Genomic DNA, 14,569 nt, shown 5'->3' with positions numbered 1-14,569 from the left:
TTATACATAAAATTATTCATTATTAATATAGATATATAGAAATATAAAAGTTGTGTGTGTCTGAGTATAATTGTATTAGTTATTTAAAATATTTAATTATATATAAAATAAATTTTAAAAAGTGATATATTAGTATTAAATATAAATAAAGTAATAAGGCAAAAGGTCTTTTAGTTATATATTAATCAATAAATCGAATTAAATGCAAATTATTTTAAAAGATAAGATTGGTTAGAATATAATTTTATAACTAGATGTTTTTAATTTATATCAAAATTAGGATAGAATGTAAATTAAATAGAAAAAGTTTAAATATCGGTTTATAGTTGAAAAATGAGTGCTTAATTTATATATAAAATGAAATAAATATTAATTTCAACAAGTTAATAACGGAATGCATGCACTTATTTACTTTAACATGTTAGTTTAGTTAATTGACGTTACAAATATTACAAAATCACTTTAGAGTGATTTTAATATTAGTTTCAATTTTATACATTACTTGTTATACTTATTTTATAATTACAGTTGTTTTTAGAAATTGTAAGTCCTTTATCATGTTCATCATGTGTTGGTTGTTTCCCAATTTACCCAAAATTTTTCATATTAAACTGACTGTATAAAAACAATCAAACCGTCATGTTGTCACATGATCAGTGAGTGCTATGGCAATAAGCTTTAATTATTTAATAAAAAAAATCTATTTTTATTTAATGCTCTATATTACTTGTGCTGACATCATATTCCAATGTTTTGCAAATATCCATTTCATCCATCAAAAGTACACAATCTGATTGATGTGAAGATGTGTGAGTTTCTTTTTTCTTTTTCATTAAAGAAATCACATCTTTTAGTACGCCAGGGCTGAAATCTAATCGACCCAGATAGCCAAGCGTTCCTTGGCATAAGAAGGAAAATCGTTGCTTGACACAAGTTTTCATTCAGTTGTCATTATGTTGCTATCATCGAGATAATAGTAATTTTGTTTAGCTTAACATAAAGGCATTATACGAACAATAGTTGCTTACACTAGTTACCGCAAACAAGCGGAAATGCTGTAGCGTACTTATTGCCATAAAAGTTGTCTCAATCTGTTGTAAACGGTTTTTGTAAAATATTTAGTTGATATTTCTGCCAATTGAATGGAAATATGTGTACTGCTATATAAATAATATTAATATATACTAAAAAATTTTATGCGCATAAAATGACAAAAAATCTATAGTTCACGTTTATATTGTAGATTTTTTATTTTTTATCACTTTTTTATCATTGCCGTGGGATTTTTTCCTATCGGGAACTTTCATGCGCATGCGTAAGCGACGTCACAGTTCGGTGTGCATGCGCAAATTCCCGCTGGGAATCCCACTTGCAGCGCATCACTGTATGTAAACGTTAAAGACGCAAGACGTATATAAATATACAATAGTGTAGTTATTCGTTTGAAAAAAGTATATTTCAAAGATATTCATGCAGTATACTATGCAGTAAGTATTAACATATTATATATAAACATATTATATTATTTATACATTCGCAAAATTTGTAACCTAACCTAACCTAACCTAACCTATAATCTCTCATTGCAACAATATTTTTTGTCATACATTGTTTGCAATAAGCGAAGTGAGTTTCCAATGATTCATTTACATTTTTATATTTTCTCTGATATATTTAAATATCTGATAGTAAATATAATAAAAAATATAAACATTTTTATAGCTAATACAGTCAATTATATATAATAACTACTATGAATACTTTTAAGCATTCTATGTGCTTTACAATAAATAATAATAGTTCTGTACTTGGAAATTATTTTTTTGCACATGTTATTCTATTTCAAAATAAATATCTCAGTCTCTATTATTTATTCAACATATCTTTTACTAGAAAAAATATATCAGCATAAAAGATTATGTGCTTCATTTAGTGCATGAAATTTTAAAACAATTTATGTATATAATATATATTCCCTGGAAGACCAAGGTGTTAATTACATATAGCCACTTAAATTTTAATTTTTTTGCAGTGTAAAAAATATATATGGATCTAATAATTCAAAAATGAAGCAAATCCAGTTGGAAGCTAACAATTCGCGCTACTACAAGCCTCTTCATATGGTATCGAAAAGGCAACAAAAATTAAGATTAGCTCGTCAGAAATAAATTATAAAAAAAGCAGTTGATGTGACAAAATCACTTTTGATAGATAATCATTTGGTTTATCCGGTAAACACTTCGCTTGAAAACTTTAATGAAAATATTATGGAATCTCAAAATTTTAAAGACTGCATTGTAAATTATTTTGCACAAGAGACTCTTGCTCCGATTGCAGAATTTTCTCCAAATAAACAATGTACTAATTTATGTACAAATAATTTAGATAGAATTGAAATTATGAATACACATGATAAAGTAATTTTTAGGGAGAATTTAGCAGCTATTCTAGTTGATGCAAATCACGTTCTTGGTAATAGCATTTTCAACAGTTCTAAGAATTCATAATTGCTTCAAATTTTTACCTAAAGATATTCGAACATTGCTCTTTACACCACGAATTCGCCCAATTTTATATAAAATTGTGCCAGGAGAATATTTACATATTGGAATGAAAAAATGCTTAGTCCGGATCCTTCAACAGATAAATTTTTTATTAATTCTTGATGTTCTCGAAATTGACATTAGTACGGATGGTGCAAAATTACATAAAAGTGGAAAACATGATATTTGGCCAATTCAGTGCAGAATTGCTAATATTCCAAAATGTATTCCAGAAATTGTAGGAGTGTATAAAGGTCCAAAAAAACCTAACAGTGCAGAAGAATTTTTCCATTATTGTAACTTAGATTTACATGAAATTTTTAATGAGGGTGGTATCATCTTTAAAGATAAAACATTCTCAATAAAATTACGATGCTTTATCGCAGATGCGCCAGCTAGAGCCTTTATTTTAGGGCATAAAAATCACTGTTCTTTCAGCCCATGCTCAAAATGTACAGTTAACGGGTTTAATATTGACAGGTGTACGGTACTTAGAGGCGTTGAGTATCGGCGATGCATAAATGAAGAGTATATACAACAAATAAATAAGGAGCATCATAAATATTCAAGTCCATTATCTCATTTACCCTTTGATATGGTTAAAGATGTTGTCTTCGAATATATGCATTTGTGTTGCCTGGGAGTAATGAAAAAATTAATTTTGACATGGACACGCGGGAATTATACAAAAAACACAAAATTATCAGGAATTCAAATCCAAATTATTTCAAACCGATTGAAAGTTATGTCAAAATACTGTCCACGAGAATTTGCACGCCGTGTTGAATCGCTTATTAACTGTGATCAATTTAAAGCCACTCAATGGCGTCAAATTATGTTATATATTGGAATAGTATGTTTTAAAGGAATTATTAAGGATTACATATATGATCATTTTTTACTTTTTCATTACTCCATGCGCATTCTTGTTTCGTCTGTATATAATACAAATAGAAATCTAGTTTTTTCTGAAATAGCTATAAAAAATTTTGTGTTACTTTGTGAGGACATTTATGGACCAACATTTTTATCATACAATATACATGGAATTTTACATTTAGTCGAAGATGTACTCCGATTTGGCTTTTTAGATAGTTATTCAGCATTTCCATATGAAAGCAATATGGTTTATTTTAGAAAAATGTGTAGAAAACCACATCTTTCCTTGCAACAAATTGCTGCAAGACGTGCAGAGCAAGAACAGTGCAAAAAAAAATTTGTTGTTCAAAATAATTATATTAAAGTGTGGAAAAAACATGAACAAGGTCCTTTACCTTCTACTGACGATAATTCTAAAACATATAACCAATACAAATTTTAAAAAACTCCAGATATGACAATTGGTGTTTGTGTACGCGACGATTGTTGTATTTTATTAGACTCAAGTATATGTTGCGTAAAAAATATTTTACAATATGAAAATAATTATTTCCTTGTCATCACAAAATTTTTGCAACTAGCAGATTTTAACAGTATTGGCATCAGCTCATCTTCAATCGGTATTTACAAATGTTCTGAATTAGCTCATGATTATGATATTATTCCATTAAAAAATGTCAAAGCTAAATGTTTTAGAATGCCTTATTTTACTTTTTCTAATAAAGTAATACGAGATAAGATAGTAAAAGGCAAATTTATTATTGCAGTAATGCAATAATAATAAACAAAACAACTTATTTTATTATTGTTGACATACTAATATAAAGTCTGTATAATATATATTTATAGTAAGTAATAATAATAAAAACTTTGCTATCAAAAGTGATTAACATTTTATGCGTAAAAAAATTGTAACATCACATCAAACATCACATCAATCTTAAAATATTTGAAGGTTTGTAACTGCACATATAAACTCTTGTATTGTTATATATATATATGTGTAAAAAATCTTTCATAGTGTAAAAAATCCATCTTTTTAGACTTTCTATACGAAAATTTTGAAGTATATTAATTTTGAAATAATTGCTATACATTGTACATTTCAGATTTGTAAAACGATTTTTTGTCTGCATGCTCGTTATTGATATCCAACATTATTTTCGTAAAAACTCGATACATTGCTTGTTCTAATCTTTAGCATAATAAATCTTGCGGTTACAATTTGTTAAAATAGTACAATGATATTGTTGAATTTTTTATAATTTTTTAAATAGTTATAAAAGTCATACTTATATTTTATGTTCATCTTCACAATATTAACGTTCAGATTATTCTTGTCTGTTTTCAGATCCACACATCGTCCAAAAAGATTACTGAAAAAGCCACATCGATTCGAAATCACTTCAAGCGAAGAAGAAGTGAAAACTAAAAAATCTAAACATATTGATAAAGAAAAAACAAAGAAAAAAGTTTCAACTACTTTACAGAATATCCGCAATATTATCAATGATGAAAATGTGTCATGTAATTCAAATTTCAATAAGAATTCAAAATCGACAGCTACAAAGGTGCGCATTATATCCGATGAGATCTACCAAAATCCAATAAAAATTCTAAACACACAAATCAAAGAAACGTATAATCAAAATCAAAAGTATAATCAAGTATCGTATAATTCAATACCTCTCAGTGGACAGAATTTTAATAATACTGAACAAAACACAACGAACAATTTTGCAAAAAATATGCAACAGCAAGCTGTTAATAATTCGTATTCGTTTAATACGAATAATGCTACAAGTATATCGCAACAATCCAGTATTAATGAAAACAGTTTTTATCGTGGTACTCAAGACTGAAACATACATTTAATGAAGAATGACATGCAACATAAAGGAATTTCGGAAACTATTACAGTTACTCAACCACATAATATTCAATCCTTGGAGAATGAAAAGCAATTGCTACACAATTTACAACCATCTTTTTCAATTGTTGCATTTGTCAATGCAAATCCATTATTGGAAGAATCAAGTCAAATCCAAGAATTGGGAAATACAGCACCAATTAATAATGAGCCATTTCAAATTATGCAGCAAATACAATTGGAAAATAATGCACCATTAGCAGAAAGAAGAGAAGAAAATGAAATGCAAGTTATTGAAATACTTCGCGATTTACAACATACAATACAGTACGTTATATATTTTCTTATTAAACTAATATTGAAGATAGATAATAATTTTATATACTTAGAAGTTTCGATAAATATGAAATATTACACATAAATAACAAATCAATTAGATTATTACCGTTAATATTACATCTGGTCTTTTCACACTAATACTGTTTTATAATATTACTAATTAAAATCAATTTCAGAAGAACAAATGAACGATTGGATTCAATAGAGCAAAAACTCGAATCCTATGTTATTAATAGAATTCCCATGAAACCACAAATCCTTCCATTTTCGACAGTACAAACAATACAAATATTTACAAAGGACAACGCCGTTTACGATGAAGTCGTAAGTATTAAATTAATTCATTTTTAATGTATACAAATTAACTTTATATTTTAATTATATATATTGTAAAATTATTTGTATACATATAATCAGAATTCGTTTTTCATCTCGACATTAATTTCGTAAAGAATTTAAATTGTTGAATCGTGCGAATCAATCTTCATGTATATTATATTTATTTTCATGTTTATTTTCACCGTGACTTTATCATCGAACTGAAGATGACATATCGAAATGTTTGCAGAATCATTATTTAACAATTATATCAGAATAGTATAATTATTAGCTTGGTTCATTAACCTTTTTTACTTTTGTTATAATAATTTATTTTTATTTTAAATTCTCAAATTGTGAATTATTTTCTCGGTATTGTATCAAGAAAAGTTTGTATTATACCTTGAGAGTACAACTATTCAGTTTCGATGAAAAATTTTTGTACTATCATTCGCGTATGGCTCTTTCGCCTATTTGAATATGTTCGCTATTTTAAATATGCATCTCACATTAGTTTTAATAAAGCTTATTAATTTGTATTTATATATAGGTACACTACTTCAAGTTTTTAAACTGTGTAACGTTAAAAGACAGCGTGCATCAATACATGAAGGAAGCCATAACGACGCAAGTGGCCAGGCAATTGACGTGGTGGCAAGCGAAAGGTCTCGGGTTCGATTCCCGATTCAGCGACTTTCGGATCTATATTTTTCTTTCGCATCTAATTCTTTAGGGGGGTTAAAGGGGATGTATGGAATAAAAATCTCAAGTATGAGATTATTCCATACAAGAAAAGACTTGGCAGTATACCAAGTAGTACAAATTCGTGCCCTGTGCACAATTAATTTAATTCCAGCGAAAAATTAAATTTCGTTAGAATACGCATCAACATCCGCGTTCGGCTCTTAAGGCCTATCACTTATATATTGATAATATTTATATTTTATGCATTTATAACCGTATATTTGTAACACGTTATAAAGTAAAAGTTATATAAAGTCTAAAGTTATTATATGTTAATAAATATATATTTAGGCTTATATATATTAAGTGCGAATCATAATTCCGATATATATATAAATTGAGTGACATAAAATGTGATTAAGAAATAATAAGTGATGGTGGCAATTTCATAAAAAAAATAAAACAATTTACATATATATACATATTATCGTATATATATATAATATTATTATTATTATATGAAAATTTTGTCAAGTGTTTTAACGAAATTATACTAAATAACAAACTGATAGTCATCAAATATATATATTTCCAATCGTCATGAATGTTTTTATATGTTATATATATATAAGAGAATTTTACAATACCGTCTTTCAGATACGGTAAACGCTAAAGTTACATTATTGGGTCGAAAAATAAAAAACTACTGCGCATGCAGTTACCCAATAACATGACTTTAGCGTTCACCGTATCTGAAAGACGGTATTGCAAAAACTCTATCTTTAATAACCTACCAAAACCCTATCAAATAAGCTTTCTTTCATGGCAACGGTTTTCTTCAAAATATTCATCAGATTACTAGCAACTAATTGGATTAAGATTTTAGACGAAAACTGTTTTCGTCATGTTGCTCTGTGATTGCCAATAACTTTTTATACAAACGGTTTTTAAGAAAGCAACTGTTGCTCTCAAGTTGTTCACAATTGTCGATAGCAATAACAATCGACAATCTAATAGGCAAAATCGGAAGCCGCTTTCCTCAATATTGAAAACAACTTAATCAAAGCAATTTCAAGCAAATTGACAGCAACTTGTGAACAACTTGCTATCTGGGAAGTTATGTATCTACATAAAGTGGAGTAGGATGGCAATGGTAATTTTAAATCCTTCTTCAAATATAAATATGCTTTCCATCCAACTGAAAACAAAAAAATAATAAGCCATAAGAAAATCTTTTAATGTCATTATTATTAATAAATAAACAACTACTAAAGAAACTAATTACCATTATATCTTATTTGCATAGCCAATTTCAAACACTGTGGAGACCAATTTGCTTGTCGATTGATTAACCCTGATCCAAATTCCTTCAGAATTGGTATTTCTTCTATTTTTTTAACAGTGTTGCATATCTTCTTTTTAAAATTTTATGTGCTTTCACGCGTTTTTCTAACTTTAATCTTAACAGTTTTTCTCTTTTAAGTTTCAATGTAAGGTTATTATTTTGTTTTTTTGTTTCAGCTAATTCCTTTCTTAAATACTTTATTTCGTTGGCTTGTCTGATTGATCCATTATCATCAGAAAATTGTACAGTATTAAATGCAACATTGTTATATATTTCAGTTTGAGTTTCTGAATCTACAGAAACGTTCACAAGTTCATTATTATGCTGAATATTTATGTCTATAAAAGAAAAAAAATTATGATTAAAATGTTTAAAATGACAAAATGAAATGATATGATAATAATACGAGTTTAGAATAATCGATCCAACTAGCTTGAAAATGATTTCTTAATATTCACAACGTTTCGACCATGTGGTTGTGGTCCTTTAACGAGTGAATGTACTGAAATTTTACATATATAAGATCCCCTCTGTCCCCCCTAAAGAAATGTAGGCGAGAAAAATATAGATCCAAAAGTCGCTGAATCGGGAATCGAACCCGAGACCTTTCGCTTGCCGGGCGACTGCTCTCACCATCTGAGCTATTCAGACCCTTCGACTCTATACTTTTCTCTGCCTTGATAAACAACTATTTGTAAATAACGCCTTTTTTCCGCCGGCGTGAATTAAACACTAAGAATATAAAGGCTCGATATATAATAGATGTGTATACTCCATATCTAGGTCCAGGAGTGTGTCAAAATCTTGATTAATTATTCAAGTCGCTAGTAGATAAATAATACGAGTTTAGAATAATCGACCCAACTAGCTTGAAAATGATTTCTTAATATTCACAACGTTTCTCTACATTTCTTTAGGGGGGACAGAGGGGATCTTATATATGTAAAATTTCAGTATATTTACTCGTAAAAGGACCACAACCACATGGTCGAAACGTTGTGAATATTAAGAAATCATTTTCAAGCTAGTTGGGTCGATTATTCTAAACTCGTATTATTTATCTACTAGCGACTTGAATAATTAATCAAGATATGATAATATTTGCCACTTACGATTAATTTCATTTTCTTCAGGTAAAATACCTGCAGAAGATTCAGTTTCTTGTAAAACTTCACTAATACTTTCATTTATAAAAATTGTAGGAATAGCATTTGGTTTTAATTTACGTCGACCATCCTCTCGTTTATTTTCAAACTGAGAATCATCAAAATGAAACTACGACAACAAATATTTATTGCTTATTTATTGTATTTGCCAAGGATACTCCAAATATTCGACTATACAATTTTAAAACTTAATAGGTACTTTCCATTTACATCAAAACTAAGATAAATTTCACTTCTGTCTTACTTTAACATGAATGTTGAAGAAAGACAGAAGTGAGATTTATCTGATGTAAATGGAAAGTACCTATTATATCAATAACAAAAAAAATTAAAATTGATATTAAATAAATATTTTTTAATATTTTTTACAGTTCTGTACTCTTACAATTGAACAATCGTATAGCAAAATTATTTACTCAGATTCAATACCTCACATAACCTCGAATTTCTTTTTGGCTGTTTATCACATTGTTCACTCCAAATTTCCTTCCGTTTTTGGTCAGCAGGAAATCTGAAGAGACGAAATCCGTGTTCTGCACGATTGCGACAATTTGTCGCATAACAGCTTGGCATTATTAAATATTTTGCGATGCTATTAATTCAACCTTTCTTTCATTACTATACACTACACTCACTCTTCTCGTACGACACACACTCACACATACTTCGTGGTCCCAAAATGGCGGCTCATGTGAAGACCTTCCTTCCCCTCCCGTCGTTCATCTACAGACCTTGTTTGCTGTTATCTAGATAAAATTATATAGATGATCATCTAGATGAAATTTTCCCATAGTAGCCGATTTAACCATGCGCGATTTGGAGAGCAGGGTGATAGGAGACCTTCCTTTTGAACTCCCGATCTACGTACGCTATGTTGATGATATCGCGTTGGCCGTCCCTCCCGGGACGAGCCAGGCGATACTAAAACAGTTTAACGCGTGTCATAACAGATTACAGTTTACTTTGGAAAAGGGGGGCAATAGACTCGATTTTTTGAATGTTACATTCATTCTAAACCGGGGATACGTTGAATTCGATTGGTATCATAAACCAACATTTTCGGGAAGATATCTGAATTATTACTCCTGTCACCCTCTCTGCCACAAGAGAGGCACAATATTTGGCCTAATAGATAGGGCTTTCTGGTTATCACATCCAAGATATCACCAAAAGAACCTCGAATTGGTCATTGGGGTGTTACGTGATAATGGGTATCCATTACAACTGATTTTTGAAACATTTCACGAAAGGCTTAGGACTTTGTTTGCGAGAAATAAAAATAATAATTCAGGTGACGCTAACAGAACACCTGATACTAATTCGGCTCGCGTTGCATATTTTAATGTCCCATACATACCCAAATGGTCCGAGCGGTTTAGCCATATGGTCCGTGATCTAGATGTAAAAATGTCCTACACAGGTTTGAATAAGTTACGCTCGTTTATCCGCGTGCATAAAGACACACTGCAGAAAGATTGGCATAATAACGTTGTATACAAAATTTCATGTCAAAATTGTAATGCCTCTTATGTCGGTCAGACCAGCAGGCAGTTGAGAAGACGCATTAGGGAGCACAGAAATCACATAAAAAGAAACACCGCGCAAAAATCCGTGATCACGGATCACAGGCTGAATAACCACGAATTTGATTGGGATAACGTTGAGATCTTGGATGAGGAACCGTTTCTAAGAAAGAGACTTGTTTCAGAGATGCTGTTTATCAGGCGCCAGATAAATGGCCTAAACCGACAAGAAGACACAGAGTGTCTAAGTCAAGCATATATATCTGTTGTGACAAATATGCCTCAAATTTCTTGAAAGACGGTCTTCGTTTAGTTGTTATCGAATTCCTTTAGAGAGCCATAAATCATTTGTAACATTAATCTCCATACATCGTATGTTTGAGAGAAGGAGATAGAGAAAAGGGGGGGGGGAAGCGAGAGGAAGGGGGACAGGGATAGAGGGAGAGAGACGGAGGGGGGAAAGGGAGAGAGAGGGGGGAGAGAGAGGGAGAGGGAGAGAGAGAGAGAAGGAGAAATAAATTCCACACATTGTTTGACATTGACTTCGATAACAGGCTATGAACCGTGGTAGGGCGCCTTATAAATAGCATCAGAACGAATATCTTCTTCACTCGTGCGTCGGGCGCGTCCGCGTACGGTCGTGTGAACGTGCGATGGATGAGTGTGTGAGTAAAAGTGAGCCCCCTTTCGGAAATTCCTCACTATACTCGTCATTATAGTCCACTTTTGAGTACCTCATGACATATTATGTCACTTTGTCTATCTAATGGGATATCGATAGGGGGGGCTCACGGCTTTTGCGCTACGTGCGGTAGTATGTAGATTCCCCATTATTATTTATTGTATTAAATTTACTGAAGAAGGTCCAAAGAAACGACCGAAACGTTTAGATTCAATAAATTTGTTTTTCCAACAAGTTTGTTTTTAATATTTGCGTACCTACACCCTACGCGTGGCTCCATATAGCCTCCTTTTGAATTTGTAATTTATCAATGCAGGGAGCCTACATTGTTACTTACTAATATATCACTTTTTAAAATTTATTTTATATATAATTAAATATTTTAAATAACTAATACAATTATACTCAGACACACACAACTTTTATATTTCTATATACCTATATTAATAATGAATAATTTTATGTATAATTATTATATATCATTAATCATTTACTAATATTTATAATCATAAAATCATATATACATATATTTACTCTCCTTCATTTATTAATTTCTTAAATTTATTAAATATTTTTGTTTTCTCTGTGGCTTTAGGATCTTTCATTGGTCAAACAACATACAAAGAAGATATACAGACGTTAAGTTCAAATGTTATTGTTTTTATGCTAAGAGGATTAAATGAAAATTGGAAACAAGTTATTGCATGGCATCTTACAACGAAATCTTCAGATGAAAAGGTTATGTGTGATGTAATTTTAGAAATAATTGATGATTTAGAAAAAATAGGTTACAAAGTACATGGTCTTGTCTCAGATATGGGACCAAAAAACCAAGCTGTATGGCGAACATTAGGTATGAAAGTGGGCAAAGATAACAATACACCCTTCGTAACTCATCCTATACGATCGCATGAATCTTTATATATATTTCCAGATGTTCCTCACTTATTGAAAAATTTACGGTCAACTCTAATGAATAATCTTATTATAAAAGTAGCTTTAACGATTGTGCAATCTAAAGGATTACCTTGTAATGAAGTTCGGTTTCGATATCTTGAGCAATTAGAAGTCAAAGACGTTATCAATTAAAACTTGCACCAAATATCACTGTAGATATCTTGAAACCTTCGAATTTCAATAAAATGAATGTTGCAGCTACAGCTCATATATTTAGTGAGAGAACAGCAGCTGCTTTAGAAACTTTAGTGCAATTACAAATTATGGAACAAGATGCGTTAACTACAGCTTGGTTTTTAAGAACAGTCAGATCCTGGTTTAATGTTATGAATGGTAGATATCAAAATAATGCAATTACAGTAGGAAATAAACAGAAAAAATTATCAATTATTGATGATTTTTTATATTTCATTGAGCACATTGTAATTGGAGGGGCATGGAAGCCAGTTCAAACTGGTATCAAAATATCAGTTTTAAATTCAATATGCCTTATAGATAAACTTTTTAAAGATGATTATTATTATTTTTTTACTTCTCGCTTAAACCAAGATGCTTTGGAAAACTTATTTTCCACATTGCGAAGACATGGAAATGTTAACCCAATACCTTTACAAGTAAAAAGATGTCTTCGTCTCATTACTCTGTGTCAATTTATTGATACTCATAAAACAAAAAGAAACTATGAGTGTGATGATGATGAACATTACATTGATTTTTTTAACACTTTAAAAAAACCTTTAAACAAAGAGAAAAAAGATGAAAGTATTCCACCTGAAGAATGTATGTATTCACAAACATACGAAAATGAACAAGATTATAGTTTCGTTGAACCTATAGAAAATACAATTCAATGTAATGTCATCAATAATGTTATTGGAAGTGCTATATCTTATGTTCTCCGCAAATAATATGTTTGTCGATCATGTGCAATGACACTTACGGCGAATGATAATAATCGATTTTCGACTTATACTAATAATTTCTCCTTTGGATTTTTAGAAAATCCTTCTACTCTACTTTTTAAATATATAACTACAGTTGAAGCACATCTTCAAGAGCACTTGCATCGGTGCGAGTTGCATCCTCAATTATTTAAGCATTTATTATGTATGATTAACACTTGGGTACCTTCTACCATACCACTTTGTAAATCTTTCAATACATTTAATAATATTGTCTATCGCTATATTCACATTCGCCAAATTATCCATGTTAATAACAAAAAGCAATTAATTAAACAATCAAAACGTAAATCTTTTGGATCAAAAAGTGCATTTAGACAAGTGATAAATTAATTTTTACTAATTTTTATTAATAATAAGTTTTTTTATTTTGAGATCTAATATAATAACGTTTATTTTATAATTAATTATTATTACAACATGTAATAATACATATGTTATACTTAAAACTATATATATATATATATTTATAACTATATATATATATATATATATATATATATATATATATTTTAAATCACGTTATGTATAAAAATACATACATTATACTTAAAAATTATATTATGTTCAAAAATTGCGTTTCTTTAAATAATTGTTGAATTATAATAAATATTCAAATATTTTACAATTTATTACGTTCTTTCTATTTTCAATACACTTAATTTCCTTTTATTTTATCACTTTTTTATATAATTTTAATCATATATAAACATTTTAAAGAACTCTTATCTATCCTTAACCTCTTTCTAAATTGACAGCTCTGATAGTTTGAACATCTGGAAGATAGCGGCCGCCATTTTGGAGCCAAATGCTGAAATATGAGTGCGAAGACCTTCCTTCCCCTCCCGTCGTTCATCTACGGACCTTGGTGCTTTCCTCTCACGCGTGCGAACCATCGTATTAGGGTATGAGCACAATGCGACGTAACAGTGACGTAAGTCGTAGTCGTAAGTCGCTTACGTAAACGTAAGGGCCTGAGCAGAATGGCTGACTTATAACCTTAAGACAATGTTTTATGCCTTAAGTCTTTGTCTTAGGTAACGCACAATAACTGTGTTACGTCTTTAGTCTTTACGTATTCGCTTCACGTTGTAGGAAGGAATAATATGTATGTATAAACGCAAATAATTCTATTATACAATTAATAATAATAAATGAGTATTTTATAAATAGTTATGACATAATACATTTTTAACTCAGAAATATGTAATAATAATATTTAATACTTTGAAATATAATTCAATAAAAGTGAATATAACCTAACTTTTTTGTTCAAAGAAATTCATTTAATGTACTTATAA

The 14,569-nt window shown here is 29.8% G+C and overlaps 1 protein-coding gene and 1 long non-coding RNA gene across 2 annotated transcripts; one reads left to right on the top strand and one right to left on the bottom strand.

Annotated features, from left to right (window-relative positions):
- The first annotated feature begins 5,296 nt into the window (after positions 1 to 5,296).
- LOC145938878 (uncharacterized) lies at positions 5,297 to 6,682 on the top strand. The gene is made up of 3 exons (XM_083042737.1): positions 5,297 to 5,619; positions 5,808 to 5,955; positions 6,500 to 6,682. The coding sequence occupies exons 1-3, from the start codon at positions 5,297 to 5,299 to the stop codon at positions 6,680 to 6,682; spliced, it is 654 nt and encodes a 217-aa protein (XP_082898863.1).
- A 520-nt stretch (positions 6,683 to 7,202) lies between these two features.
- Positions 7,203 to 9,211, bottom strand: LOC145938025 (uncharacterized). Its single transcript, XR_014425670.1, has 3 exons — positions 9,091 to 9,211; positions 7,919 to 8,316; positions 7,203 to 7,831 (listed from the first exon to the last, which is right to left on the bottom strand). It is a non-coding gene; the product is annotated as an uncharacterized LOC145938025 (long non-coding RNA).
- Positions 9,212 to 14,569: the final 5,358 nt, after the last annotated feature.

This window comes from Prenolepis imparis, unplaced genomic scaffold (assembly GCF_030444845.1).
Source record: "Prenolepis imparis isolate NDT839.2.m4 unplaced genomic scaffold, iyPreImpa1.0 SCAF_1, whole genome shotgun sequence".
Taxonomy (NCBI): Eukaryota; Metazoa; Arthropoda; class Insecta; order Hymenoptera; family Formicidae; genus Prenolepis; species Prenolepis imparis.
This window is presented reverse-complemented; position numbering and strand designations above follow the sequence as displayed.

What these genes read in the sequence shown, in the direction of transcription:
- LOC145938878 (XM_083042737.1), top strand. Translation starts at nt 5,297, where the DNA reads ATGAAGAATGACATGCAACATAAAGGAATTTCGGAAACTATTACAGTT. An exon ending in GATTTACAACATACAATACA is followed by an intron (nt 5,620 to 5,807) that starts GTACGTTATATA and finishes AATCAATTTCAG; the next exon opens with AAGAACAAATGAACGATTGG. An exon ending in ACGCCGTTTACGATGAAGTC is followed by an intron (nt 5,956 to 6,499) that starts GTAAGTATTAAA and finishes ATTTATATATAG; the next exon opens with GTACACTACTTCAAGTTTTT.